Source organism: Falco punctatus (assembly GCF_963210335.1).
Source record: "Falco punctatus genome assembly, contig: scaffold_23, whole genome shotgun sequence".
Lineage (NCBI taxonomy): Eukaryota > Metazoa > Chordata > Aves > Falconiformes > Falconidae > Falco > Falco punctatus.
This window is the reverse complement of record NW_027660078.1, coordinates 1,549,582-1,576,739: the sequence shown is the minus strand read 5'-3', so window position 1 is coordinate 1,576,739 and position 27,158 is coordinate 1,549,582. Positions and strand designations below refer to the sequence as shown.

The 27,158-nt window shown below is 44.5% G+C and overlaps 1 protein-coding gene across 1 annotated transcript in view; it reads right to left on the bottom strand.

Annotated features, from left to right (window-relative positions):
* The window catches only part of LOC308058067 (uncharacterized protein), a 39,914-nt gene extending 14,813 nt beyond the window's left edge, over window positions 1–25,101 (bottom strand). Inside the window, 22 exon segments of the mRNA XM_080412077.1 lie at window positions 642–780; window positions 1,012–1,045; window positions 2,028–2,177; window positions 3,016–3,248; window positions 4,046–4,368; window positions 4,452–4,539; window positions 4,543–4,577; window positions 4,580–4,883; window positions 4,886–4,924; window positions 4,927–5,016; window positions 6,644–6,729; window positions 7,424–7,526; window positions 10,378–10,574; window positions 11,181–11,241; window positions 12,490–12,559; window positions 12,639–12,672; window positions 18,466–18,698; window positions 19,381–19,518; window positions 20,041–20,147; window positions 20,260–20,433; window positions 20,668–20,782; window positions 24,809–25,101. Coding sequence (XP_080268203.1) covers window positions 642–780; window positions 1,012–1,045; window positions 2,028–2,177; window positions 3,016–3,248; window positions 4,046–4,368; window positions 4,452–4,539; window positions 4,543–4,577; window positions 4,580–4,883; window positions 4,886–4,924; window positions 4,927–5,016; window positions 6,644–6,729; window positions 7,424–7,526; window positions 10,378–10,574; window positions 11,181–11,241; window positions 12,490–12,559; window positions 12,639–12,672; window positions 18,466–18,698; window positions 19,381–19,518; window positions 20,041–20,147; window positions 20,260–20,433; window positions 20,668–20,782; window positions 24,809–25,014 — 2,959 coding nt within the window. The 5' untranslated portion in view covers window positions 25,015–25,101.
* Window positions 25,102–27,158: the final 2,057 nt, after the last annotated feature.

Here is a 27,158-nt window from a genome sequence, read left to right as displayed (position 1 = left end):
GGCATCATGCTCAGCATATAAAGCTGGGGGAGGACGAAGGAAGGGAGGGACATCCAGAGTGATGGCACTTTGTCTTCCCAAGTATTTGTTATGCGTGACAGAGCCCTGCTGTCCTGGAGATGGCTGAACACCCGCCTGCCCATGGGACGTGCTGGATGAATTCCTTGCTTTGCTTTGCTTGCGTGCGTGGCTTTTGCTATTAAACTGTTCTCATGCCGACCCATGAGTTTTCTCACTTTTCCCTTTCCGATGCTCTCCCCCACCCCACTGGGGTGGAACAAGTGAGTGGCTGTGTGGTGCTTAGGTGTTTAGGTGTGGCTGGGCTTAAACCACATCAGGGGGATATAAAGAAGAAAAAGCTCTTGCTGACTTTTGATGACCGCATTAGAAGGAGCTGAACTGTACTTTGCAAGAAACTGCTTCTCCAGCTCTGACTAGACAGAGAACCAATGATAACGTAAGGCACTTGGCTGATAATACAGGCAACATCTCAGGTCAGGTGACAGTTTCACAGCTTTTGAGGGGGATCTCTAATCATAAAGAGATACTATATCAAAAAAACAATACTTAGGAGTGCATACAAAGAAACCATGTTTTAAGGGGAACTTGTAACAGCTGAAGACGGTGACTTGAAAACATACCGGTATGATCCACACGAAGCTGTTCTAACAGCAGCATAGCCTCCTTGTAGGTTGAAGTTCGTAATTCCACATCCTCTGAAGTTGGGTCAGATGAGTGAGTTAAACCAGGGTCATCAGTTACTTCCACTGGGATGCTGACCTACAAAAAATACAGTACTTTCTGTAATTCCACTGTCTAGTATTACAGACCATTCCAAATGCAGGAATGATTCATTCTCTCCTTCACAGCCCACAGATTTGTCTCAAATACAATAAAGCTGCATACCAGCAGCAATTTGTACATCTGGTTGATCACTACATAAACACTGCTCCCATCTAAGTGATTAAAAGTTGATAGAAACTGTTTATCAAGAACTTCGTTTTACAGTACCTTGTTCTTTTCACTCCCAGTTGTTGCTGCAGGTCTAGAAAACAGAAATATATTTCAGTACTGGAATGCTTACATTGCAGTATGAATAATACCTGAAGTTCGTTTGAAAACTTCATTTCAGAAGTGAATTAAACTAAAATCTGGTATAGTAACTTCGCTAGATATAGTTCAAGACTGAAACAATTATTGTGTGCTATTAATGTCTACTGGAAGGCTAATTTTTCCGCAAGATATTAAGCAAATAGTTGAAATAACTGTTCCCTAAACTTCACGCAAAGTGACAGAAATCTTACAGCTACAGACATGTAGCTATACGCTTACGTGCATTCCCTGTTTAATACCAGGGGTTTAGCTCCCTTCAGTACCGAGAATCCTTCTCCTACAGGTCAAAGAACTGTAATTTTGGATTCTCTGGTGTCCTGGGTCTGGCTGGGATGCAGTTTATTTTCTTCACAGCAGCCCACACAGGGCTGTGTGTTAGATTTCTGACCAAAACAGTGTTGATAACACACCAGATTTTTAGCTAGGGCTGAACAGTGTCAACAACTTCTCTTTCTCACTTTGCCACAACCCGCACAAGTAAGTTCAGGGTGGGCAAGAAGTCAGGAGGGTACACAGCTGCAAGAGAAAAGGTGGAGCGGGGAGCAGGGCAAAAAATCCTGAGAAACCTGCAGTGAAAGAGTGATGTTGCTTTTCTGTAAGTCTCTCTTCGCCCTTTTTAAACACATAAAATACTTCTAGGCCTGTGCACACACTCATGTAATTAATCAGAATTTGTGCACAGTGACCTTATCATTAACTTGGCCAGCATGCTCAAAGCACTCTAAACAAAAGCAAAGTGTTTGTCAACAGGAAGAGCACCAGGTAGTGTGGTCACAAGAAAGAACAAGAATCTTCATATGCATCAGGTTTACAAAAAGCCTCAACACACAACAAAACCCCAAACTTGCCTCTAGCTCTTAGGCCAATTTACATCATTAAGTAAGATTTGTTTTCAGCATTCCTTTTATGCATACCTTCCTTCATCCTCAGATGTTTCACTGGAAGTGCTATCATCCCGTACTTGACCATGATTGCCACTGGAAGAGCTCATCTGCTGATGAGCCTTCTGCTTTGAAGGCTGCCTTCTACTTTTCTTTGCAACTTTGGCATTCAGGGCAATTTTACTGCATTAAACAGGAAGGGGAAAAAAAATAAATCACCAAGTGAGTAGGCTTACAAAAAATATTTCTGTGAAACAGACATAAGATGATGTCCAGAAACGACTGAGACAAAAAATATCTACTATAAAAACACAGACTTGACTGCAAAGATCGTGGAAGATACCCAAGTACTTAAAAAACCTGCCCCTAGGAGTGAGGGGGACACGTGGAATCTGAGCTAGAGCCAGGTTAAGCTGGAATACCTATAATATCCATGTTACAGAAAGCATCTAGAGCAGAGATTCCTTTGAAGGACAGACAGGAAAAAACTCCTGCTTTAGGTTTACATAAAAATACGTGTGCCTTCTTTAGACTTTTGAGATTCGTTTGGTAATGTCATCTTTTCCCCTCTCCCGACAAAGGGCATATTAACTTAATGAAAAGGAAAACACCAACTGCACGGAGATCACTAAAATCACCTAGAAAAGGGAGTAGTAGCAAACCCCAAGTTCCTACTTTTCTTTTCTAGGTGGCCATTTCCTACAAAAATAACTGCTTTTTCCAGTCTTCAGTTCTGGTTTTGAAGATGCATTTTGCCTCAGTATTGACAAGGAAATCACAGGAATTTGGGTGGGGGGTTTATTTTTTATTTCCTTTTCTTTTTTTAGAGCAGGCAATAGATTTGAATATCGTGAGCGTTGTGTTTTCTAAAAAGACATTTTCTTCACTTTTGGAGAAGCAGTGGACTACTCACTATGGCTTTCACCACTGAGGAAACTACTTCACCTACCACAGTATCAGAAAACCTAAGACACTTACATAGTACTACAAATAAGAATTAGAGATCATTTCCTTAGCTTACCATTTCATTGGCATTTCAATCAATTTTGAGCTCTCCGCAGATGAAAAATTCTTTTTGTCTTTTTCTTCTATAGTGTTTTCATTCTCCATTTTCAAACAGTCATTCTTCCTTACAGTAATCTTTTGTTTCATTTGCCGATTAGTGATGTTGTCTGATGGTGTATTTAATTTACCAAGACATTCCTGTTTTGCCACTGCCTGCACTTTTGAAATTCTTCGTTTGCTTTTTTCCTTCTCAACCTATAAAAAGAAAGTTAAGCTTCATGTATTTCTTAGTAGTTCTAAAAGACAGAAACACCACATCCAAGATTGATTAATTCAGGGTTTACCCCTGAAATAATATAACATTAGAGAAGCCTTTTCACAAAATTACACTACAAAGCGTATCACGTCATTGAAAGTGCTTTGAATTCACTCATGATTAAAGATAACAAGAAGACAGCCCTTAGAAAGAAAACAATAGTGTCTCTTAAAACATGAGAACAACAATGAAGTGAAAGCATTACTGATGGACAACGAGTTAGGAGGACTGCACAATGTCAGTTGTAACACCGCCAGAAAAGAATATCAAGTGGAACTGCGCTGGGCTCCTGCTCCCTGAACAAGGGGAGAAAAGAAAAAAAAAAGATCCCAAACCCACAAACACAAATGGTTTCACAGGAAAGAGGAATTTTAGTGAAAGGCAATGAAGACACACCATGCAGATATCACAGCACATGAATTATTAGTCAAGACCCTGTTCAGAAGCTATTTTCATTCTTTGATTCAGAATCAGAACCGATAGAGTTCTATGGATTTCTTCTTAAGGCAATGTAGTGATAACTACTTGCACTGGAACCCAGTGCCACCTGCTGTTAAACTGGAGCAATAATGCATTCCGTTTTCCAAAAATGGGGAAAAAGACAACTCTCCACTGCTCTCTTTGTTCACAAGTAACATTTCCATTAGAACAAACCCCAATTTGTAGGAAGCATCCTCCTTTAATGATGAACAGCTAAAGTGAACAGGACCGTTGATCCAGAGCGAGATTAAAGAATAAAGAGTAGCAGGTGAACTACCTCTTCTGGCAGCTGTACCTTCTCTTTCTCCAAAGCCAGGAATACTATTTGCAGCATTCCTACCTTACCCTTAAATCTTCCCGTATCTTGGTTTAGTTCTTCATCAAGATTCCTTTTCAGCATGACGTATGATTGCTGAGCATTTGCAAAAAGACTTTCCATTTCTGCTTCTCCTATTTTGTCGATAAAGCAGTCCCTGGGAAAGTCATCACTAAATCCAGAGTCTTTTCCAAGTTCCCTCTCTGTTACAAAAAGTGCATTTTCACCACGTGGAGAAACTGTCTTATTGTAGGAATAATATCAGAAATGTCATCCAAAAGACTGGGTTTTAAGCTGTATCTCGGGGAGTATTCAGGACCTCCCACTACGTTTCTACTACTTCCATTTGCTAGAGGCACCTTTGTATCATCCATATTATTTGTGCAATCTTCTTCATCTGTACTCCAGGTATCTTCCATGTTTGCATTTCAGTTATCTTGATCAGGAAGGACACCAAGACTCGGATTACAGTTTCCATTTTGGGTACTTTTCCACCTAGCGTAAGTTTAATGTCTCCAAATTCACCTTTACTTTCTAAGCTGTTACTTGATTCTGTTGCATGAGATGAAACAGCATGAGAACTCTTCAGCTCAGCACTGAAGCCATCTTCTGACATTTCTTCCACAAGGGAAGGAGTTTTCCCACTTTCATTAATTTCACCAAGCAGCTGCTTTAGTTCTGCTGTAACGTTTTTAAAACTTGTTTTCAATTCCCTCTTCTCATTTTCAACCCACATTCTTGCATCTCTTTCTTTCCAAGGTTTTGGACTTAGAACTGCTTGTCAGCACCGTGCAATTCCTCATTTTCTGCTGTGAAATTTCTGATGTGAAAATTTCTGCCTTATCAGTGTGATTTTCATGTGCTGTTTTTTCTATCAAATTGATAGTTTCTAAAGTATATTTATCCTTAAGTAAACAGGTACAGACAGAAAGATTATCAAGAAAAATTACTACAGTTAATCTATGCAATTTCTGTTGCAAACTCATCCTATAATAGAAATAAGGCATTTTGAAAGCCATTTTCACTACAAAAATCAAGGGACACTAAATGAAAGGTTCACTGCACACCATCTTCTTAACAAGAGAAGGACTCAGAGACAGCAGTTTCTTGGGTTAGGTTTGCCTAGGCATTAGGGTTGCTTTTACCTTTTCGCCTGCTTGCTTGCTGTAACTGCCAGCATTTGTCACAGAGCATGTTTATTTTTCATGTTTTATTGCTTTAATACCGTTTTTCATTAAAACTGCCAACATTTTTCTCACCCACCCTCCTCCCTCCATCGCGCTCTACCGTCTGGCATTGTACAGTCCCCGGCCACCTAAGCTAACCCAACGGGAATGAACATGACAAGCTTCTTACCGTTCACCACACAGAGAACTGGCTAAGGGAGGATTATTTCTTCACCCAAGCTTCAGAAATAATAAATTCCACTCCAAGGTGCAAAGGAAAGGATTTATTAGGGAAACCTGCCTGCTCCTGCCCTCATCCCAGGAATCAGGAACCCAAGCTCGCAGGAAAACCGCACCATGCCTTAACCCTACCCAGCCCCCTCAAGTCCCTGTCCCCACGCTCTGTTTCTCAACAGCTCCCACTGCTTCTGCCCCGTGTCACAGTCCTGCCCACACGCCCCTTCCCCTCGTGGTGCCTCCTGAAGAGGGCCTGCAGCCTTGGTGTCCCAGCGGGCTGAGACCGTCACGCTCCTCGCGCTCCTCTCGTCAGCCAGGCCCTGTTCTCCCACGGCAAAGACCCCTCCGCTCACAAGAGGGAAGGAGCACCTCAGCCAGACACCACCTGTCTCACCCTCCCCCTTCCCAAGCTCACTGGCCAACTACTACCACCTTGCAACAGGCTTAAGTCCTGCGCTTTGCCTGCTAGAATTAGGCACGTCCCTCTCTCGTGACGCCCGGCTGTGGGGTGGAAATCATTTGCTACGCTGTCCCTTCGGGTGTTCCAGAGGACGCCAGACCCCGCTGTGCAGCCCTGCCCCGCACGCCCGCCACAAGCAGGACGCCTGCCTTATTCCCCTCTAGGATACCCTCCGAGAAAACCCTTTTCAAACACTTCACGTGGCCAAACAAGAGCGTATTTTGCAGAGGCTGGGGAAGCCTCAGAAAGGTCGCGATATTTCAAGGTGTTCTCTTTGACCTTTGTCTTACAAAGAGGAATACCGGCGTGTTTCATCAAACAGATCAGCATATTATAGACAAATCTCCCTCTTCACTTGAACGTGCATTTTGCACAGGCAAAAAAACCCCGCACTGTTTCTTAGCAGTGCACAAGAGGAAAAACACCCCTCAAAATGTAAACAAACCAACTGAAAACAAATCAGTGTAACAGCAAGCATCCGACATAGTGACAAGGATTTTACCCCACCATAAGACGACTGTATCCAACTTTACTTCAGACTGTAACGCAGCCTTCACCTACAGGACTCTCCCTTCAGCATTATTCACAGACTGGTAAGTTTTCTTTACCTTAGTGTATAGTACAACTTACTGAATCAGACTGTAATCCAAAATATTTGGGTTCACATACCCGCACCCCATAATATTCAATGGCATCCTTCACGTCGTCTTTTTCAGCTGATGATGACATATGAAAGGTAGATCCCGAGTTCTCACCTGCAGTGAAAAACCACACATTTTTATAACCATCAAGACTTCATATTACTTATTTACACCTAGAGTGCATCTTGAATCACCCTACTTGTGACAAAAATCTTAACATAAAATAAAAAAAATACTACATGCAGGACTGGCCATTTAGTAAAGGAGAAATCCTTCAGATGAGAGTTCTACGTCAACAGCAAAAACTTCCCTGCCATTCTACACTCCAGATGCTCAAGAGACAGCGTCACAAACTACAGGCAGAAGCCCTTCACAACAAACCCTGAACTTTCAGTCACATTTTAGCTCCTAGGCAAAGCGTAACGGTAAGGTATCAAAAATTAAGACGGGGGGGGGAAAAGTGCTTGGCCAGATCATAGCTTTCTTCTGCTACGTTATCATCCAAGAATGTCCAGGTGTTCAGACAGGTCAGCCCTAAACCACATACACTTTCAGCACTCTGCCACAAGAACTCGAACCCAAAGAGATACAAACACATCCAAAGGGCACACGTAACGCAAACAAGGTAACTTCCTTTACAACTTGCCAGCAAGCGCCGTGACAGCTGGTGTTAATTAACAAATACTAAGCCCTTCATTGCTATAGCGCGCACCCACACCGTAAGTGCATTCCTAAGGCAGACATCGATAAAAGCTCACTTCAGCCTATACGTGTTTACAGACAAACATTTAGTCCACCACGAAGTTACCGGTGTGGCGCTCCCCTGAAACAATCCGTGAGCGTGCTCCGTGTCTGTCTGCAGCTGGAAGCAACACACCAGGTGATCCTTCTTCCGGACTTTCAGAATCCGTCTGTAGAGCATAAAACATGGGCGTGAGCATCGGTACAAATTCTCAACTCATTTCTACGCAAAATGTTCCTGCTAAGCCAACTTGCACAGCATGGAATCACAAAAGCCTTTGATCAGCCCCTTGGAAAGGGCACGTCAAGACACAGTATATGGGAAAATCACAGCAGACTTGTGTGTTTTCAGATCTTAGGCAAAAACCTCACAACTCATCTAAACTAGTCTGTCACGCTGGCAAACTGCACAGCCGCAAGGGAGAATTAACACGGTAACTCGAGCTGTGGGTTGCCAACCCGTAACTGCAGGTCTGGGGGGGACCCAACTTTCAGACTGAACTGGTACCCGATACTCAAATTTGTGCTGATGTTCCCCAGGCACACGTCCTGCAGTGGGGAGCGAACACATTGCTACTCCCAGTTGCAAGGGTTGAACAAAGACAAGCAAGACAAAGCTTACAGAAACCAAGGCTACAAAAAAACCCAAAAACAACACAGCAGCATTTTAGCCTTGTATTTTTAAGAAGCGGGTGGGGAAAGAGTTCTTCTTCCTCACAAGAAAAGTCAGAGGGCGTAAGCTACAGACTCTGCTCATTTTCTTCTAACCCATTACCACAGACAGGAAGAACTAAAAGGGCAAACACAGCCAGCACGTGTGGTATCTCTGTTGAACATTACTTTCAAAAAGGGCCAAAACGGTAGAAAGGCTCTTTTCCGAAGCAGCTCATCATCTAGGCTGCAGACCCTAAGGGCAACCACTGAACACGTCAGCGGAATAGAGTTGTGTGGTGAAAAAGCAACAATCCCGCCAGCCCCCGTGAGGAGCTCAGACTATTTTAAGCAGCAAGAAACTTCACTGCCGCAATACTGTACCAGAAACCCAACTCCAAGGGCCAGCTGCCATGAGACCCAGATCATTAGCTCGACCTACCTTCATCCCAAGCCTCGCTGAACAGCTAGCACACAGCACAAGTATTTCAAGGGCCCCCAGTTACAAACATACAGCAGAACCAGGAGAAGGGGAAATAAGCCTCAGCCGCGGCAGGGCCCAAGCTCCGAGTGCTTCTGGATCTCGCTCCCCACCCCCGCCCCACTGGGAACCCCGGTGTCCTTCACGGGAAATACCTCAGAATCCCAGGGAGATTCAGCACCTTCCTCTTCCTCTGCTCCCACCGCAGTCAGGGCACCTACAAAGGCAGTAAGAGGTGAGACACTGAGCCCTTCTATTTCACTCTGCTTTTCCCCATCACCCCTGCGCCCAAAAGATGCACAGCGGCTCTGTTGCTGAGGACAAACTAAGCAGTGAGTGTTGAATTCAAGGGTTTCTTCACACCCAGCACACAACATACCACGGTACTTCCTTTGGATCGCCACCTCTCCAGCAGAAGATGGCTATGCACAACAGCTGACACAGCTACAAGCAGCACTGAAGACGTGTTTGGGTCACACTCAGGAAAAGGCTCCAGCACGCTGCAGCCCTGTGGCATACAGAGTTTAGGTCACCTGCTCTCCAGTCCACAGCTCCAGAAATTGCCACTGACTACCACCATCCACTGTACAAGAAGTACCATAGAAACACCACCCGACACATCTTCACGCTAAAATCACCAAGAAACAATGCTCCTTTTGTAGCACTACCAGAAAAGACCTTCCTTGACTAGCAGTTTTTACCCTGCACCTTCCCAGAAGGTAGACACCTAAGCATTGCCATTTAAAAAGAGGAGAGGCTTTGTTCTGATCGCTTCAGGGAGAACACAGCAACAAAACCAAGAATGACACGTGCTCCATGTAGCATCGTTTGGAATCCAAGGCCACAATTTGTTCTTCAGGAATGAATGAAAAGGAACAAAAGCTACTTTCCTCCTTGCTAATGCCCGCTAGGGTTCACAGGCAAGGGAAAAACTTACTGTTTCAGAAGTCAATCACCATTTCAGTTCATTTTCTGTGCATTAATATTTATACAGGAAGAACTGGGATCAGTATTCACTAACTCACTTCTCTCACCAGTGTTGTCTTTGGAAGCACTGTGGACTTGATGGCTATCATTGCAAATAGAGTTTTTCACACCCTCAACAACTGCAGTTTGTAGCTCTTCACCTGTGTCTTCCTTTTCCTGCTCCTTCTCCTCTTCTTCCTGTTCAGGTGATTTTTCCTAAAAGAGATTGACCAAACAGCTGGAAATAGCAGAAGCAAGCACCTTCTTAGCCACCCATCGACAACTTTAAAAATGCTTTTCCTGTGTAAGACAACAGGGAAACTTTGTTGAGCTTTGTTTTACAAGGCCTTCAGTTTTTCCATGGGACTCTATGAGGAGACAGCAATGACATTAGCCCTAAGTCATTAGCCCTTGCTCTGCAAAGCTCCGGAGAAGCAATTCTTCATGTCAGCCTAACTCTAGCTTTCATTTCAGTTACATTGTTTTGGAACACGCTCCTTTTCCTCTACTTTGCTCCAGGAAAATCACTAACTTCCTGCTCTCAATCTTATTCAAACTTTTTGCTTCCTCTATTTCAGCCATCACACCAGGTATTTTACTAAATGGCAATAAATCTTGACAGATAAAAACTGTACATACAACGGAGAAAAAATTAATTTATTTCAGAAAAATTATACTGCCTATTTGTTTTCCTGCAAAACCACTGCAACCAATAAAAAAATATTGAAAATACTGCCCAATATTATTCTTATACCTAAGAAACTGTTTTGGTTAGGAGTAAAGGCATTTTCTAATATAAAAAAAGGATGATCAAAAGATGGATATACATGAAATATTAACAGAAATCCAGTTTACCTTTTGGTTCTTACCTTTATCACCCTTAGAAAATACCTTTGTGATTGAATCATCCTTATATAACTTACTTTGGTGCCTGAGTGAAATGCTGCTCTTGCATTTTCTTCATGCCTATTCAAGCACAATTGTTCACTTTCTTGTTTCAGTGCTTCACAGACTTTATTATTATCTACTTCACATTGCTCTTCTTCTGTATCTTCATCATCCACATGTTCAAGAAAGACAGAGTTTGGTCTTTGACTTTCAAGCCTTGGGTTTTTTCCTGCTGACAAAGAACTATTATCGCTTTCAAAGCCATTACTGAAGCTTGACTTTTCCTCCTTAAGACCACAACTATCTGAGAGAAGCTGAGGTGTCTCTTTTTTCCAGTCTGTCATCTTAGATTCTGCAAAAAGGGAGTCATCATTTCTGCGAAACTTCACCCCAATCATGCTTTTCTTGTTCCAACTTTCTTGTTTATCTTGCAAATTATTTAGATTTTGAAAGACAGTTTGCTTTGGTACTGACTTGCAAGATACTTCATTATTCACCGTCTTTGGAGACATGGCAGTTATGTCAAAACAACAAAAGGAGTTATGGAAACGGCAACAGGCATGTTACCAGATTAATGGAGTAATCTGGGAACGTCTGGAAAAGGAACCAAGTCAAGGATGGGCAGGATGGAGAAAGGACTTGGCCAGGGACAAAGGCTTAGGAGGGGATAATACCTTCATTTTAACAACATGACTTATGTTTTCTGAAGTGACCAAGTGCTGTGTTTTCAAAATGCTACTTTTCTCATTTACTATAGGAAAAGAATTATATAAAAGTAGATTGGCTAAGTAGTTTTTTAAACATTAGTATACTATGCAATCTGTTCCAAATAGCTTACTGTTTTTCCTGAACTGCTGGGAAACATTCATTAACAATGTCAAATTTGGCTTCTGCAGCTTCTGTAAATAAATGATTATTTTCTTTTAGAACACTAACGACAACAACAAATCCTTTGGTCACATCAAACCTTGAACACTAAATGTAATCAGGCTGTCCTTTTGATAGAAGTATAGGATGGAGCCAACACCTGACCACTATCTACAAAAACACTCCTCACATACGCAATTCAGTGAGTATTTCACCCCCAAAATACCATGCAGGCACCCTTCTGAAAATTGTTTCCACAACTATGGTTACATGCATAGCAGTTTTAAAAATCTGGGTTTAATATTTGTAGTACTTCAGTAAAATTCAGTTATATTTAAGATCGCAGCTTCTGGATGCTTACTTGCAAGTGTGCACAAGGGAAGTAACTGTTAAGAACCCTAGGTTTAATGCATTGATTAGTCCCTGCAAGTACACTTACCAGAATATCCTTACATTTCAAAAACATGCCCAAAAAATGCATAATTTATATTTAAATCAGTGCAAGAAAATGAAATCATGTTAAAACTAAACATGCTTGCACCTCCAGTATTACAGAGTAGGTTGAACTAGAACACCGGTTCCTCATCGCTGCAGAATCCCAGAGCAACAGAACAGATGCTCCAGACATCCCTGCAGAAGTTAATAATTCTTCAGAACACTAGCAAAAAAAGCAGGCCTGAGAGCTTGTAGCTGACAAAAAGAATACTGCCTAAGCATTCAAAAAAAAAAAAAAAAAAGGAGGGAAAACATGCAGTGTGAGATTACGTGCAAGCACAGAATGCCATCTCAATAGAAGAAAAAAAGATGACCCATTTGAGTAACTCATCCGCTGAGCACTCTTGAGTAACCTGACGAGGAGGAAAGGAGAACTAGGTGATGAAGGATTTCAGTACCTCTTCATTAAAAAGTGCCCTTTATCAGTTAGGATTCTATCACGAACTTTACAGGAAACATTAACAGTGTTTGGGGAAGAACAGAACAGGTTATATTAGTAACTTATAAACTTAAAATCTGACTCAAATGACCGAGAACAAACAAAACTGTGGTGGTTTATCTCGTCACCTATGGCTCTTTTGCCTCAAACCACAAATCTACTGCGTGCTCTGCCACAGCTACAGGTCTTTTAGGAAAAACTCACAGCAAAAGAAAGGCTGGCAGGTCAGAGACTGCTTCTAAGGAGAAAACAATATTGGCTAGAACTGTAGTTTCTTTCAATCCCCCAGAAAACTTGCCTTCAGATCACTTATTTTTATAGGACATTTACTGTAAATACACCATACCTTGGGAGAAAAATCGAGTTCTTCCTCAGAAGTATGCCAACTGACATCGCTCCCCTCTTTCTCCAAGCTTCTTAAAAAGTAAAGCAAAATGAGTACTGTGTCTCTCCAATCATTCCTCAGGTATGTGCTGGGTATGTTTAAAGTCTTACCTGATTGAGTCTCCTTGCAACAAGTCGTCTGTTGCTGTTCAAACATTAATTGACATGTTGAAATTAGATTTGGCATGCCAAAAATCAACCAGCACATACAAACATTTAACCTGGACAACTCTACATGTCATAACAGAATAAAACTTTGGGGAGTCAATTTAATGTAAGACAGCATGAATGAATGCATGCATTTCCAAACAACTGCTTTTTCAAGTCACACTGAATTGACAAAACAAAAAAGACTAGAGTTTTATCTCCTTTGAACTTTTATACCTAAAAGTTTAAGAACTACCTCTAAACTAAAAAACCCAGCATAGCATGAATATGCTACGTTAATAAACAGTTAACAAAATACTGGTGCTTTAGCAAGACAGTAAATAAATGAACTGCTGAAGTACTCATACTGCACACACAAGCACACACTGTTGACAGAGATTTTACTGGTTTACATACTATACTAGCTGGTGCTCTACCCACTTACAGGTTATCCTGAAAAGGTAAAAACCATCAAAAAGCATAACCAAGATCTAAAGCTTATCCTCACATAGAAGAATCCCCAGCAGTTCTCTACGCTGCACCAAAAAGGGTATTCAAGAGGCAAGACAGGCGTAACCAGGGCATTCTATACTACGCTCCAAGCTTTCATCCATGTTAAGACAGCAACTTGCACACAGGATCACAGGATAAATCAGGTCACAAGGGACCTCGGCAAGTCTCTCAGCCAACCGCCTCCTCAAAGCAGACTCAGCTCTGAGGTCAGATGAGGCTGCACAGGGCTTTTTCCACTCTGATCTTGAACCATTCAAGGAGGGAGACTGCACAACCTCTCTGTTTTACTGTTCTCACCATGGTGAAGCTGCCCACATTCCATTAGAAATTCTCTTGTTTCCATTTATGCCTCTTGTACCTTTGCTTCATGTGACGCACCACTGGGAGGCACCTGTCTCTGTCTTCTCCTTACACGTACTGGAAGCTGCTACTGGGTCCCCTTCAAAGTCATCTCTTCTCTACACTGAACAAGCCCAGTTCTCCCAGTCTCTCCCCAAAAGGCAAGTAGTCCTGCTCCTGGCAAAGTTTGATGGCCCTCCACTGAACTCGCTCACGGATGAAAGACCACTCTCTCTTGCACTGGGGGCTCAAAATTATACCCAGGGAGCTGGACACAACCCAGGGACTGCCAGGTAGCAGCGTACAATCTTTTTCCTCAGTCCCCTGGCTATGCTGCTCTTCATACAGCCCAGGACACCGTTAACCTTCTCAGCCGGCAGGGCACCCTGCTGGCTCATTCTCAGCTCACTTTCTGCCAAGACCCTCTGGCTATTCCCAGCAAAGCAGCTCTCCAGCCAGGCAGCTCCAGCACGTGCTGTAGCAAACGGTTGTTCCTTTCCATGTGCAGGACTTGGCATCTGCCCTTGCTGAATTCTGTTAAGACAGGCCTGACAGTCCATTTACCCAGCTTGTCAAGATCCCTCCGAATGGCAGCGTGGCCCAGATGCACATGTTGCAAACTCAACGACAGCGCACTCTAGCACACCACTGATGTACTAAAGAAATCTGAACTCTAGGAATCCAGCCTGAAGAGTGCGAAAACCTCTCAATTACCAACAACTGAGATGAAATAAAAGGCCTCTTCAATTCCCAGGACAGAAAGGAAAAAAACAAATAGAGCCTCCACATCGTATCTATTTCAGCATTCCTCAAGTCCTCGATAATTAGTTCTCGTTAACTATCATCACAAAATGAACTTGCTTATAAATAGGAGATTGGTGGCCTTCCATAAAGTTGTATGATGACAGCCAAACCGAGGTCTTAGACAAAATCATTAAAAGGAAAAGAAAACAAAGGGCATATCGTGTTGAGTAAGTTATCTGAACTTTTGCTTTCCATGGATAGTAACTTTAAGCAATGATCAAAACCAGTTCCCATTCTCCTTTAAAAAGCAAGAGAGAAAGTTTATGAGATAGTTTTCAGACAGATCTTGATGCCCTACTGTAGAAATGGGATCTAGAAAAGTAGTATCTAGGGATCACTTGTTTCTACTTTAATTGAAGTCCATTTTCATTGTGGAGTAACAGAAGAGCATAATTTTTTTTTAAATATTATTTACTATCACTAATGACACAAAGCAATCACTCAATCCAGTAATAAAGGACCCGTGCAAAACACGCAAACAAAAAGCGCCCAAAGCCTGCTCTCAAACCTGATTTATAAAACCAAAACCATCAGAATAGAGACCTCCAAGATAATAAACATCACAGGTGTGTTAGTATTTGTACATCACACAACATGTTTCACAGTTGAAATGCTACTGTATAGAATACCTTTCTTTCGTTTTCCTGTTCTTGATGTCTGGCTAGGAGATTGTGGCATTCCTATATCCATTTAGGGAAAGGCATGTCAAGGACAGACCAAACAAGGACACCAGAGTAAATGCGAATTCCCAGAAATTTGGAAAACCTAACCAGTACATTAACAAAGCTGTAGCAATGGGAGACTGTACTGTGACCATCAGCCTACTCTACAGTTACAAGAAGTAGAAGCCAAACCTATCACAACCTACAGAACTCTACTCTTAAGGGACAGTGTCAAACAGTGTAACTTAATTTACTTGCTCCATTGTAAAATACCTATATTCCAATATTTTGAAACACTGAAACAGATTCTTGGCAGTTTACTGTACTGCCAACTTTGAATTTCTCTCAGCTTGACTAGTCCTTGCCCAGCACTGACTGCCAATGCAATTTCTTCATATTTGTAGAGTGTTTTATACATACGGCACACTTAAAATCCCTCCGTTTAAGCATCCCAAAAATCTGTAGGTGCCAACAAACTTTGGAGATACACTAGCCAGTTGTGTCAGATGGTGCCGGATGCAAACACAGCCCCCTCCTACCTCAGTCGGAAGGTAAAAGCCCTGCATATATTGATTTGACCATGCTGAACTGTTCACATAGAGAAGCTATGCCACCAGCCAGAATGCAGGCATGACAAGCAGTCAGAGTGAATACCCTGTTCCCCCAGGGCTATAGGGCAGGCCACAACTGGACCAGAACAGGTGCACTGGCTGGTGTGAGTGTCATGCATGTGTGCTTGTGTGTGTACGCGTGTCTATGTGTTGTGGAACAGAAGCTTTAGAATATAAATCACCATCCGCCTGCTCTACCCATCCTACTTAGTAAAATTTTATTTTTTATATCAATGAATGGTGTGGTTCTGTTATTGCAGCTACCCAACACCAAATGTCTGTGTGACAAGGCCATAACATTTGCCTCAGAGCAACAGGGAGTCCTGCTTATATTGATGTTACCACAAATACATGGAATGGATGTGGCAAGAGGACTCCTATCAAAAATACACATGTAAGAGTTAAAAAAAGGACCTCAAGATTGTTTCTCATTCCTTCTCCATTTCTCAGTTTTCTTAAAAGGCGATACAGCAGATATAAAGCACACTGAAGCACTCGTTTCTTTTCCAAGAGCTCTATGATGAAAAACCAATGGTTTCTGTAGGAACAGTACACCAATATGCAGTGCAGCAGCTAAAAAAAGCTGCCACTGAAGACATACTAGAAATCTGAACCCTCGCTTTTAGAAAAAATACATAATTACTTTTTGCCAAAGAAATTCCAACTTCAAATCTGAAAAGTCTGTCATTCGATATGCTAGAGGTGGAAGCCATTCATTTGGAGGTTTTTGCAAGTCTGTCTGTAATCAACAAAAAGGTTCATGTTCTGACAAAAAGTAAACACTCAAATAAGCATGAGCCAACTTCTTAAATATACCAACTTGCTCACTAGAGGCGAATATTTTGAACAATGTTCAACAAGTGCAAAAGTAGCAGCAAAAAGAAGGAAGGACTACATTGAAAATCCCAGAAAAACAGGAATGAAGAGCAAGATTAAAACAAAGAATTCAAAGTGGGTATTCCTCCGTTGTCTCACCATCAGTTGAGCTTCTCCTCTAACAGGGGCTTCAAAGCTTTTACTGCAGCCTGTCAAAGGGACTCAGGATGCAGGACCTGCCCTTTGTGTGTGCAAGCAAGAGACTGCAGAATCAATGCCACCAAGTGCTCCCTGCATGCTACTAATCCCTCTCACTCAACAGGCCGGGGTCATTTTCCAGGAGACTGAGCACAAGGAGAAAAAGATTCGTACTACTCAAGGAAAACAAGCCCTACTATAAACAGTTTGAGACCATAGCACACTCTTTCTCCTCCCAAGTCCTTAACCCACATAAATATGCTCTTCACACTTACTAGGCCTCTTCAAGTGAGGATTTCCCATAACATTGGGGACTTATGCTAGTAGTATTACTGTCTTCAAGGAACTGCGCAAATTACTTGGTTCAAGAACCCATGTTTCCCTGAGGGCATATTAATTTTGGAATCACACAACAGTATTATTCTTCAAGCCACATATTTTAAAATAACCCAGGCCTGTCAGTCATCACAATGTGGTACCACAGCAATTATCTACGTGCACAGGAGGCAGCCACAGAGTGCTGTTTGGGTAACAGCAACATTTTGTTGATTAAACTACCTGTACCAAGCCCTTTCCAAAAATAAAATAAAATATAAAAACCTCTGCATCTTCCTTCAGTCTATCAAGAAACTTTACACATCGCTGACTAGATCAAAATAACTATTCCTAAGTCAAAGGAACAAAGTTTGGCTCTAAATTAAATTCCCCTATCTGGGAAAAGTGAACTCAGAAAAATATCCCATGTTTTGCTCATATTTCACGACGTATTTAAAAAAGGAGTAATAAACTGTGTTTGAACACTGTCTGCTGCCCATTTGCCACAAAGTTCTGATGTAACACCCTTAAAAAAACCAGAAAGGATAGAACTTCCCACTGTAGGGCCTGAGATGTAAAGTACAAGAAGTTCCATCTATATTAAAAGATTAGTTTTCTAAGATTCCTCTAGGGCTATATGAGCTCATAAGCATAGACTGGATCTTAAAAATTAAGGAGTTGTTTGTTTTGGTTTTTTTTTTTAAATTTAAAATGAACTCACTGAAGGAGCTAATTTTTTGATAACAAGGCAATTCAATTGTTTTTCTGGATCACAAGTTAATATGGACTTTTTAATGTTTATTTCATAAAATTACTGGAAGTAGAAGTGTTTTTTATTTTTACTGGAATCAAACTATGTCCATGAAGATACAGTACACACAGAAGTTGCATTATTGTTTCTAACCAAATGACTTTTCCAAGACGATTTTTCCTAAGTATCTCTCTACAGCACCTACACAGAAACAATCGTAACTGATGCTGAGAAATAAGACAACTCACTAAAAGCAGCTTAGTGCAGGTGAAACCATTAATATTAAAACACCACCGCACAAACTCAGTGGAAATCAACAAGACATGTACGGCCCTGCTAACTCATCTGTTGCTTCCCAGCTACAGGAAGATGAACAACTACTCAGGACGAACCTACTGCTTTTGCAATTCATTTTCACAATCTGAATGGCCATCTACAGGTACAAGTACACACCCCAAAACCAAAACCACTCTCACCTAGTTCCTTCCCTGTCCCCCTTCTCTCTCGGTATGAAAACCTATACAGATGGGCAATCTGGCAGGCAGAACGCAACAGCCCGGTAAGTGGCCCCGTAGCACACAAACCGCAGCTGCCTTCACCCCTGACAAGAAGCACCTCCAACCAGCAACAAGTCAGCATATTCACAAAGCTGCTTGCGCTACCCCACCTGATGCCTCCACTAAAGTCAACGGCGAACACAGTGAGCGCTGACAACACAAACCCCCTAAAGAAAAGGCCACAGTGATTTTCCTCGTGAGCTCCTGCGTGATTAAAGATCCTACCTCCTCTGTCCACAGCAGGTGCACCCAACGTCAAGCCAGCAGCTCTGGCCCGGTGAGGAATGCCAGGTACTGTGTCGCCTTGTGCACCACCTTCGTCTCTGTCTCCCCGGAATGCGTATTCCACCAGTTGTTTACAAAGACTATATAGGGAAAGAGAAGAAACATATTTGGTAAAAACAACAACATACTTGCTTATACAGTTTAATAGAACAGTTAACAGCCACTTATCCACCCTACATGTATTCATAGCCGTATGAATTCATATACTTGTATGCATTCACTGAGAGTAATACAGACAGAACTTACTGCACGACTACTACCTACTTCAATGTTCACTACAGTCATGTTCACTCTAGAGGTGCATATCCACACCTACGAAGCTATTAGCTCCAGCTCGGCACAGTATTTTCAGCCGAGCTCTTAAGCACACATAACCACCTCAGAGAAGGGATACGCACAGGTACAAAGCTATCCATAAGAGGGGTGAAACTGCTTAAGACTTTAACAAAAGGGATTTGTTAGATCTCTGAAACAAAAGACTGGTAGTTCCTGGTGATTGTAGTGGAAGTCAGTAAGGACAATGGTGCTGGTCTGAGGAGAGGACTGACATGCGTTTCAGTTTGCCACGTTCTACCTCTGGGTAACTGTAGGATACAGACATGTTTTAGAGTTTGTATTGGGCAGGTGCAAGCTTAGCGTCAAAACTTGACATCTACAGACAATTCGGGGCGGAAATTTTCTTCAACATACAGATTAATACTAGACACAGGGAACGATACGTATCAGAAGACGTCACTGAGCACAGCTTCAGGACAGCTTTCAACACACCATTAAACCGTGCTGCTATTACCAAAAACATTCAAAAGCCACACTGACAACTGACAACCTATTCTAACAATAAAGTCAAAAATTTACCTAGAATATCCATGAGTAACAGCATAATCCTCAGCTGTCCATCCGTTAGTGTCTTTATGGAAAAGATCAGCACCATATCGAAAAAGAACTTTTATTAAATTAAGCTGTCCACCAGATGCTGCAGTCATAAGTGGGGTTCTGAAACACCAAAAATATGTTATGAAGTAGATCATTTGACACAGACACTGTAATTATTTTTATTCCTATTTGCTCTCAAAAACTACTTTCCTCATTACTGAATGAGCAAAAGAAAACGCAGTTTTCATTAAATATTAAGAGCAACCATAAAATGCAAGAAGGAGTCAAAACAACCAAACCTTTAATCTTCAGACAAAGCTTCCACATAGACAACACTCACATACAAACTATGCCACTATGCAGGAGATGTTTTTCACAAACTGAGGTAGTGCTGCTGAGCTAACAGCATGTTTCCTGCCAGAAGGGACACCACAGACAACGCCTTCTTGTAATCCTCAATGAGGAAAGCACCCACCGAGGTATGACAACAGCCAAGCGCAGATGTGCTTTCACAAGTCACACAGAAATAGCTGCTATGTGGCTCCCCGGGGTTTTTTTTTCAGAGCTCACTCTCATGCCTCTGATTAATCCAGCCTAAAGAATACTAAAGAGACCCATGCAGAGTTTTGACGAACCACTCACCTTTCACAGTGATCTCGAGCATGCACATCAGCTCCTTTCTGCAGAAGAAACTCTGCTATATCTTCATGATGTTCAGAGATAGCAAGAATAAGCGGAGTGTTTCCCTCCTGAAAGGGCAGATAAATTTAAAAATAAAAGTAAAAAAAAAAACACCACCCTACCAGAGAAATACTAATACAACTTTTTGAAAGAACTTCTTCAACAAATACAAAAATTTACCTTATTCCGAGCATCAATATTGGCATTATGCTCAAGTAACAGCCCCGCTACGGTTGTATTAGGAGATCGGACAGCAAGGTGAAGGGCAGTGTTGCCGTCAGCATCTGCCAGATGTGGGTTGGCACCGTGCTCTAGCAGAATAGCTACACATTCTTCTTGCTGGCACTGTACTGCCTGGGAACAACACGCAAAAAAGGAAGAACTTCCAGCGCTCTGTTACAATTGCCGCAGCTTCCCAATGCTGGAAAATAAGAGCACCTTCAAAGCTGAGCTAACATATGCCTATTCCACGCTGATTACCAGATGCATGCTTCTACACAGAGCTGTGTAAAGAATCCTACCAGCCACCTCTCATTTAATGCACAGTTGACAAGCCCCACTTGAAAGAGCATAACATATTCCACATACCTTCATCAGCGGCGATCTGTTATCACTGTCAGTAAGATTTAGTTTACACTTGTTTTCTACGAGATATGTAACAACGTTCACATGGCCATTCGCAGAAGCAAGATGCAGAGGTGTCCTAAAAATTAAACATATTAAATTAGCACAAACAGACAACCAGAGAAATAATTTCAGGCTCTGATAAATTGATACAACCACAAGTTTCACTTTGCACAAAGCAAGCTTAAGAAATGATTTCTCATTCTGTTACCAGTAACAGCAGTTGCGCACCAAACACCCGAGACTGGCCAGCAAAACCCCTCCACAGCATCTGCTTAGTAAGCTGCCATTTCCTTCACTCTAGAACTTAATCTGCACAGATTCCTGTGCCCAAGCATTGGTCACTGCCTCCAGCAGGACTACACCCGTGGCACAGCAAAAAAGCTTGGGAATCTGAGAACCATGGCAAGCAACCCTCTAAGTTCTATAATTATTCATGTGCCAGAAGTATCAGAGATGTAGATGGGCTTTATATAAAGAGTATTAGCATTTCCCTGCACTTTGAGGATTTCTGCTTTTTCTCTAGGTTGCTTACTACTGCAACAAAACCAAGTACTCACTTGCACCAAAGTGCCCCCCATCACATGCAGCAAACCAGACAGCAGAACACTGTAATCCTGAGTACAGGGAAGTAATACCTGATCCTTCAGATATGTATAACTACAATAGTCATAATAAGCCTACTACAGAGGAAGTCCTCTCCAGGGAGGGAATACTGTGTTTCCATAATACATGACCAGCATAAGAAAATGAAACTCTTTTCTTCAAGTTAAAGCCTTGCCAGAGGAAAAAAAAAAACCCACAAAAAAACACGCCAAAAAAAACCCTCCTTCAAACCACAGAACATCTTAGGTCTGATGTCAATTAACCAGCCTACTTATATTGAAAGAAATTGCCCAGAAAGTCCTTGCATGTGTTTCCCCCTAAATCAGAGGCACAAATCAGCACAAGCTTCACGCTGTGCAAAGGCAAAGCACCTGCTGCTCTGCAGGACACCTGTCCCAACAGAGCAGAAGACAAGCTAGAAAACAGCTGGGACCTTCCTCCCTTGAAGGTGATGCAGTAACAATCCCACAGTTCCTCAAGAACTGAGGGGAACACCAGCACTGGCTCTGAACCACATCGCTGCAGGTAGGTCCTTCTCTGTATTTAGGAAAGCTCAACTAGCCTTGCAATTGTTTTGGTACCTTGCTGAGACCGGAGCACAACAGCTCCCTGGCTAAGTGGGAATGGAAAGGGAGAGGTACACAAATGCAGTGGCAGGTGATGCAGAAACACAGTAATCTGTAATGCAGATACTTGTTACAGGGCAGCTGACATCCTCCTCCACTGCAACAAAGATGAGGATGAGAGAAATACAGAAAACTTCAAAGAATTTGTAATGTCTTGCTACAGACAGGGAACAGACTGGAGCACTGACAGAGGAGTAGCTCAAGAGCAACTACCACCACTTTTTGAGAAATTTCCATGGAAACATGCAGGATTCTTCATCTCTGAAGAAATGACTGGCTGAGATTATCTGAAAGCTAACCAGGACTGGTTATGAAGGAGTCCACAGTCCTCTGAAAGCTGCTACTACCAACCACTAGGAAGCATGACAGACGTGAAGTAGTCACTATCAGCTCTGCAAACAGAAAAGCCTTCAGAAAACTTGTGGACTTGTTGCTGTCCTCCTCAACCAAGCCTCTCAGTCTGTCAACAGGAGACGGCTCTGCTTGGAGCAAGGCCTGCTGTGCTCCACAGAAGATCCACTTCGGGGAACAGGCTGGCAGAGAACATCAGTGTTCAGGGTTGCCTGTCCCTGCAAGAGGCCTCCAGTAACACCGAAGTTCTTCTGCCACCCAGCCCTGGGGACACTGCCCAGATTCTGTTCCTGCTCCTGTTGCTGCTACGCTGATCACCTATAGAGTAGAGGAGAACTGCTGATGCTGAGCAGCCACGAAACAACCCCACTGGGAAACAGCAGGTTGGCAGTACGCACTTTGAATGGCCCTTGAGCCGACAACCCAGCAGCTACAAGCCAAGCAATGAAAGTGCTGGAGTTCAGTCTGACAGGCAGCTGACAGGGTAAATCTCCCTTAGCGATGAGCTCTGACCCAGGATGATGACTAGCTGGCATTGTGCCTACAGTGCTTCCAACTCTGTGCTGACTTTTGCCCATCTCTGTCAGTGAGGCTGAAGGTTTTGCTAGACCACCTCTGAAAGCTGCCTGCTCCTAACTGATGCTGTATCAAGCACACTTTCGGGAGGTCGTATGGGCTACAGGACCCACTTTATGGAAGGAACCTGTTGGTGTGATCCTTGCCATGTTCCTGGTGCAGGATTTTGCTTTTGGAAATCCTGAGCAGCAAAACTGAGATATTCATACAACCAATGCACACATTTTTGCCGTTACTTTGCATTATTTCCTATTCTTCACCTCTGTTTCCAATGATACCAAGTCTTCCAACACGAAGCCCTGAAACACAACTGCATCTGGTGGTCACTCACAACACACATCACCCCCACAAGCACTAAGAGGGCACAGGTGGCCTTGCAACCCCCATGGCTGGTACAGAGGGCAGTGGCTGCAGCAAGTAGGCAGGCTCTGTCCACCGAATTGCTCTCAGCCTCGCTGTTCAGCACTGGGCATTATCATGGCAAAACCACCACAGTGCTCATCATAGTATGCTGCCTTTTCTTTCTTCCCTCCGTCTCCCCCCCCACCCCCGGCTTGTTTTTTACAGTTTGTGACTGTATTTGTCCTGTTATAACACTGATAATTGCCTGGCACACAGAAGGAAACCCTTCAGAGGAAAAAAAGCTTTCTAGACAAGATGAACTTGAAACGCAAAAACTAGCGAAATTTCATACCAGGGTCTGCTAAGAGCTGGTGACTCACTGCTGACTGAATCAGTAAGCAGTAAGAAGAAAAAGAGAGAAACATTCCGAACTATTTCCATAAATGCCATCGGGCACCTTGACTCTGGCAGCTCAATTATGCACAAAAGTGCACTCAAGCCACCTTAAATGGCATCCCCCACCTCCAGCTGCATAAACAAGTACTGGCTGGCAACACTCAGGCACACAGCCCACGTGCTGACTGACTGCACTCTTCATTGCCTTCCTACAAATCTAGACAGTTTCAGGTGTTTTCAGGGCAATAAGCTAGCTGGCTGGCAAAAGTCCAGTCTTCAGAAAAGACAGCCCAGGATGCTGAAGTACTCTGATTAAACCAGCATCTCCTCTGAATGTCATGGATGTTTTGACTCAGTCTTTTCAGAAAAGGCATTAACAGCTCGACACATCCAAGACCCAAAACCTTCAGCTGATTCCCTTAGGCTTACGGTGGATCATGAGGAGCTATGCTGCAGCCCAGGGCTTCTCCCTAAGATATAACTGCCAAGTACTTGCTGTGCTCGACTCAAAAGCACACATCCTAACACCTGCCAGAAGCAGCAGCTTCCTCTGCATGGCACTGCCCAGATCTTCCAAACCAAGGCACTAATTAGCTGTACCAAGGCCACAGAGCAAACAGCAAAGTAACTGCCACCTAAAATCAGACTGATGTTGCTTTGGCTGCAACATCACAGTCACAAAAGGCACATCAGGCAACCGTCCACACAGCACCAATACACAGCACATTCACCCTTTCCTAAACGCAGTGCTTACCCCTCTTTTACTCCCAGCTGAGGCAGTGCAGCTTGCTCAGCTCAACTACTAACCCCGCACGCTGAGGCCTCCGAGGTGCATGCACTCTGCCTTCCAAGCCTGCCTGGAGAATGGCCCTGAGGCTCCTTCTGCAACCCGCCCTGGCCAGGCTGCTGCCGGCCCCCTGCCGCTCCTGCGCCCCCAGGCAAGGCAACACCCCCGGGAACGAGGGCACGGAGGGGGCCGGGGCAAGACCAGGACAAGACGGGGGATGCTCGGCCGACTCCAAGGGCTCCTGGCAGCACAGCCCTGGCTCCCCGCCCAGGCTGAGGCTCCCCGCAGCGATGCTGCCGTTCGCTCCCAGCGCCCTTGAGCTGCCGGTGGCTGCAGCTGCACCTGCGGGTGCCGGCGCTGCCCGCAACCCCCCCACACCCCGCCCCAGCACCGCCCGGCGCTGCTGCCCCCCGCCGCTTACCGCTCCGCCGCGTCCCGCTCGTCGATGCCGCATTTCTTCAGTCTCTGCCGCACCTGACCCAGGTCGCCACGGGCGGCCGCACGGTGCAGCTTGCCCAGGTCCTTCAGCCGGAGCTCGTAGGCACCGGTGGGGAAGGGCTTGGCGGAGCTGCCGGCCGCTGCCGGCCGCCCCTTCTTCTTCCTCCCGAACCCGAAAAACCTCTTCATCCCGCGGCACGGTCCCGCCTCAGGGAAGAGACGGCGGGAGGCACGCGGCGGGCTGCGGCAGGCCCCGGGCAGGGCCGGGGGATCGGGGGTCCCCCCGGGGCAGGGGGATCGGGGGATCGGGGAGCCCCCGGGGCAATGGGATCGGGGGGCCCCCGGGGCAGGGGGATCGGGGGATCGGGGGGCCCCCGGGCAGGGGGATCGGGGGATCGGGGGGCCCCGGGCAGCGGCCCGGTACGGCTGTCTACAGAGCGAACCACCAGAGGGCGGGAAGCCGAGCGCACAGGCTGCTCCTCAGCGCGGCAGCGGCGGACAGCGCCTCCCTCAGCGGCGAGCGCGGCGGTTAAACGGCCGGCGGGCTCTGCTGGCGGGGGCGGGGTCTGCTCCGGCGCGTGTCCAGCGCGAGTGACGTCACTTCCTGCCCCGCGGTGCCCGGCGGCTCCCGCGCGGTGCCCGGCCGCGGCGCTGCCGAGCGGGGCCGGGGGCAGCGAGAGGCCCGGCGGGTGGCGGCGGCGCTGCGCCCCCCGCAGAGCACTCGGGCCGCTGTCGGGAAGCCCGGGGGGTGCCGGCGTACCGGGCAGCAGCAGCTCCCCGCTGGCCCCGGCGGGGCCCGCGCTGCGAGCTCGCGGGGCGGCTCGGGCGAGTTGGTTTTAAAAGAAAATGGCTCAAACTGGGAAAGCGCTTGTCGTTCAGGGCAAGGGCATCTCGTCAGGGAGTTATGGCCAAAACAGCTCTGCGAGCAATTCGCCTCCTAGTTTGTTGAGCAGTCCTGCTTGTGTGCCATCGTTAGCCCTGGGCAAATGGATGCCAAAGGAACGAACAGCAAGGGTTAATATAGCGGGAGGGGGGCTGGGGGGGGGCTGTAGGCATCATCTAGTTACCTGCCTTGCCAGGACAGGGTCAGAAAGTTACTTTCCAGTAAACGTGGCCGAGCTGGCACTGCCACAAAAGAACACAAACGCGCACTGAGGGTATGGAAACGTGGTCCAGAAATCAAGACAGGTCATGCCTTTGGTATAGATAAGTTGGGAACCATCCTCCTATTCTACTGCTGCGGTGATGGCACTAAGTAGTTCAGCGTGGTGAAACCTTACTATAAGTACCATATGGTTGTGGGGTGATGTCACAGTCCAGTATACCCTAGATGGTTTGACTCATGGAACACCTTGCCAGCACACTACTTCCTATTAGAAACTGTCTCTTGCCAATGAATTTGTGAAACATGGGAGAGATGGCAAAGAAAACCTCCATCAGAGAGAGGGACACACTTCACTGTGATTAGCGCTGAAAATACTGATTACAACAGGACAGGAATCTGGTACCACTTTTTAGGAAGGAGATTCAGCCCTTTGAAATACCTTCTTTTTCTTCATCGCTAATAATGGTACAGCTCCTAGAACCTTCCTTTTCCTTTCTGGAATGAGCCTTCACAGCTTTATCAAGCCTCTTCGCTCTGGCAGTGTTCTCGCCGACCAAAGTGGCTGATGTACAGTCACTTTCCTTAGCTGATCCTCAGTGTATTAGCAGCATTCCGTTATTGCAGACATGATCTCTAGAAGGAAGAGCTATAATAATAATAATAATAATTTTAAAAAGACAGAAAAAAGACTTTTGCTGAAAACACAGCCAAGTACATTCAGGTTGCAAAACCCGAATTCTATGAGTTTTGGGAAATGGCTATGAGCAGCAGCCATTTCAAGAGTACCTCTGTAATCAGTCGGACCATTTAATGGGGGAATGGAGAGCAAAATGCATTTTTTAATTGAGTGTATTTGTTTTTTTCCAGACATTAGAAGAAAGGCAGGATTTTATTTACAAGATGGCAATACACAGTAAACACAATCAATCTCTGCTCTTTCCAGGAGGAAGTATTTCCTCTCCAGTGTTTTTTCAAGTGCACGCATGCTCAGCCACAAAAACTTGGGTTTTTTTCAGGTCACTCCCCAGCCAAGACCAGGAGACTCTACAGTTCCTGTGCAATATTAAATGTTTCAGAATGGTATTAAACCCCCCCGTGATTACCCAGTTTTAGTTGGCAGGGACTTGGTAGCTGGCTGGGCTGAAATTCAGTTTCAGGCTTTGAAGGTAAGAGGGTGCTGATGGGTCCTGTGGATATAGTGTTATGGGCACAACGGCCACTATTTGTT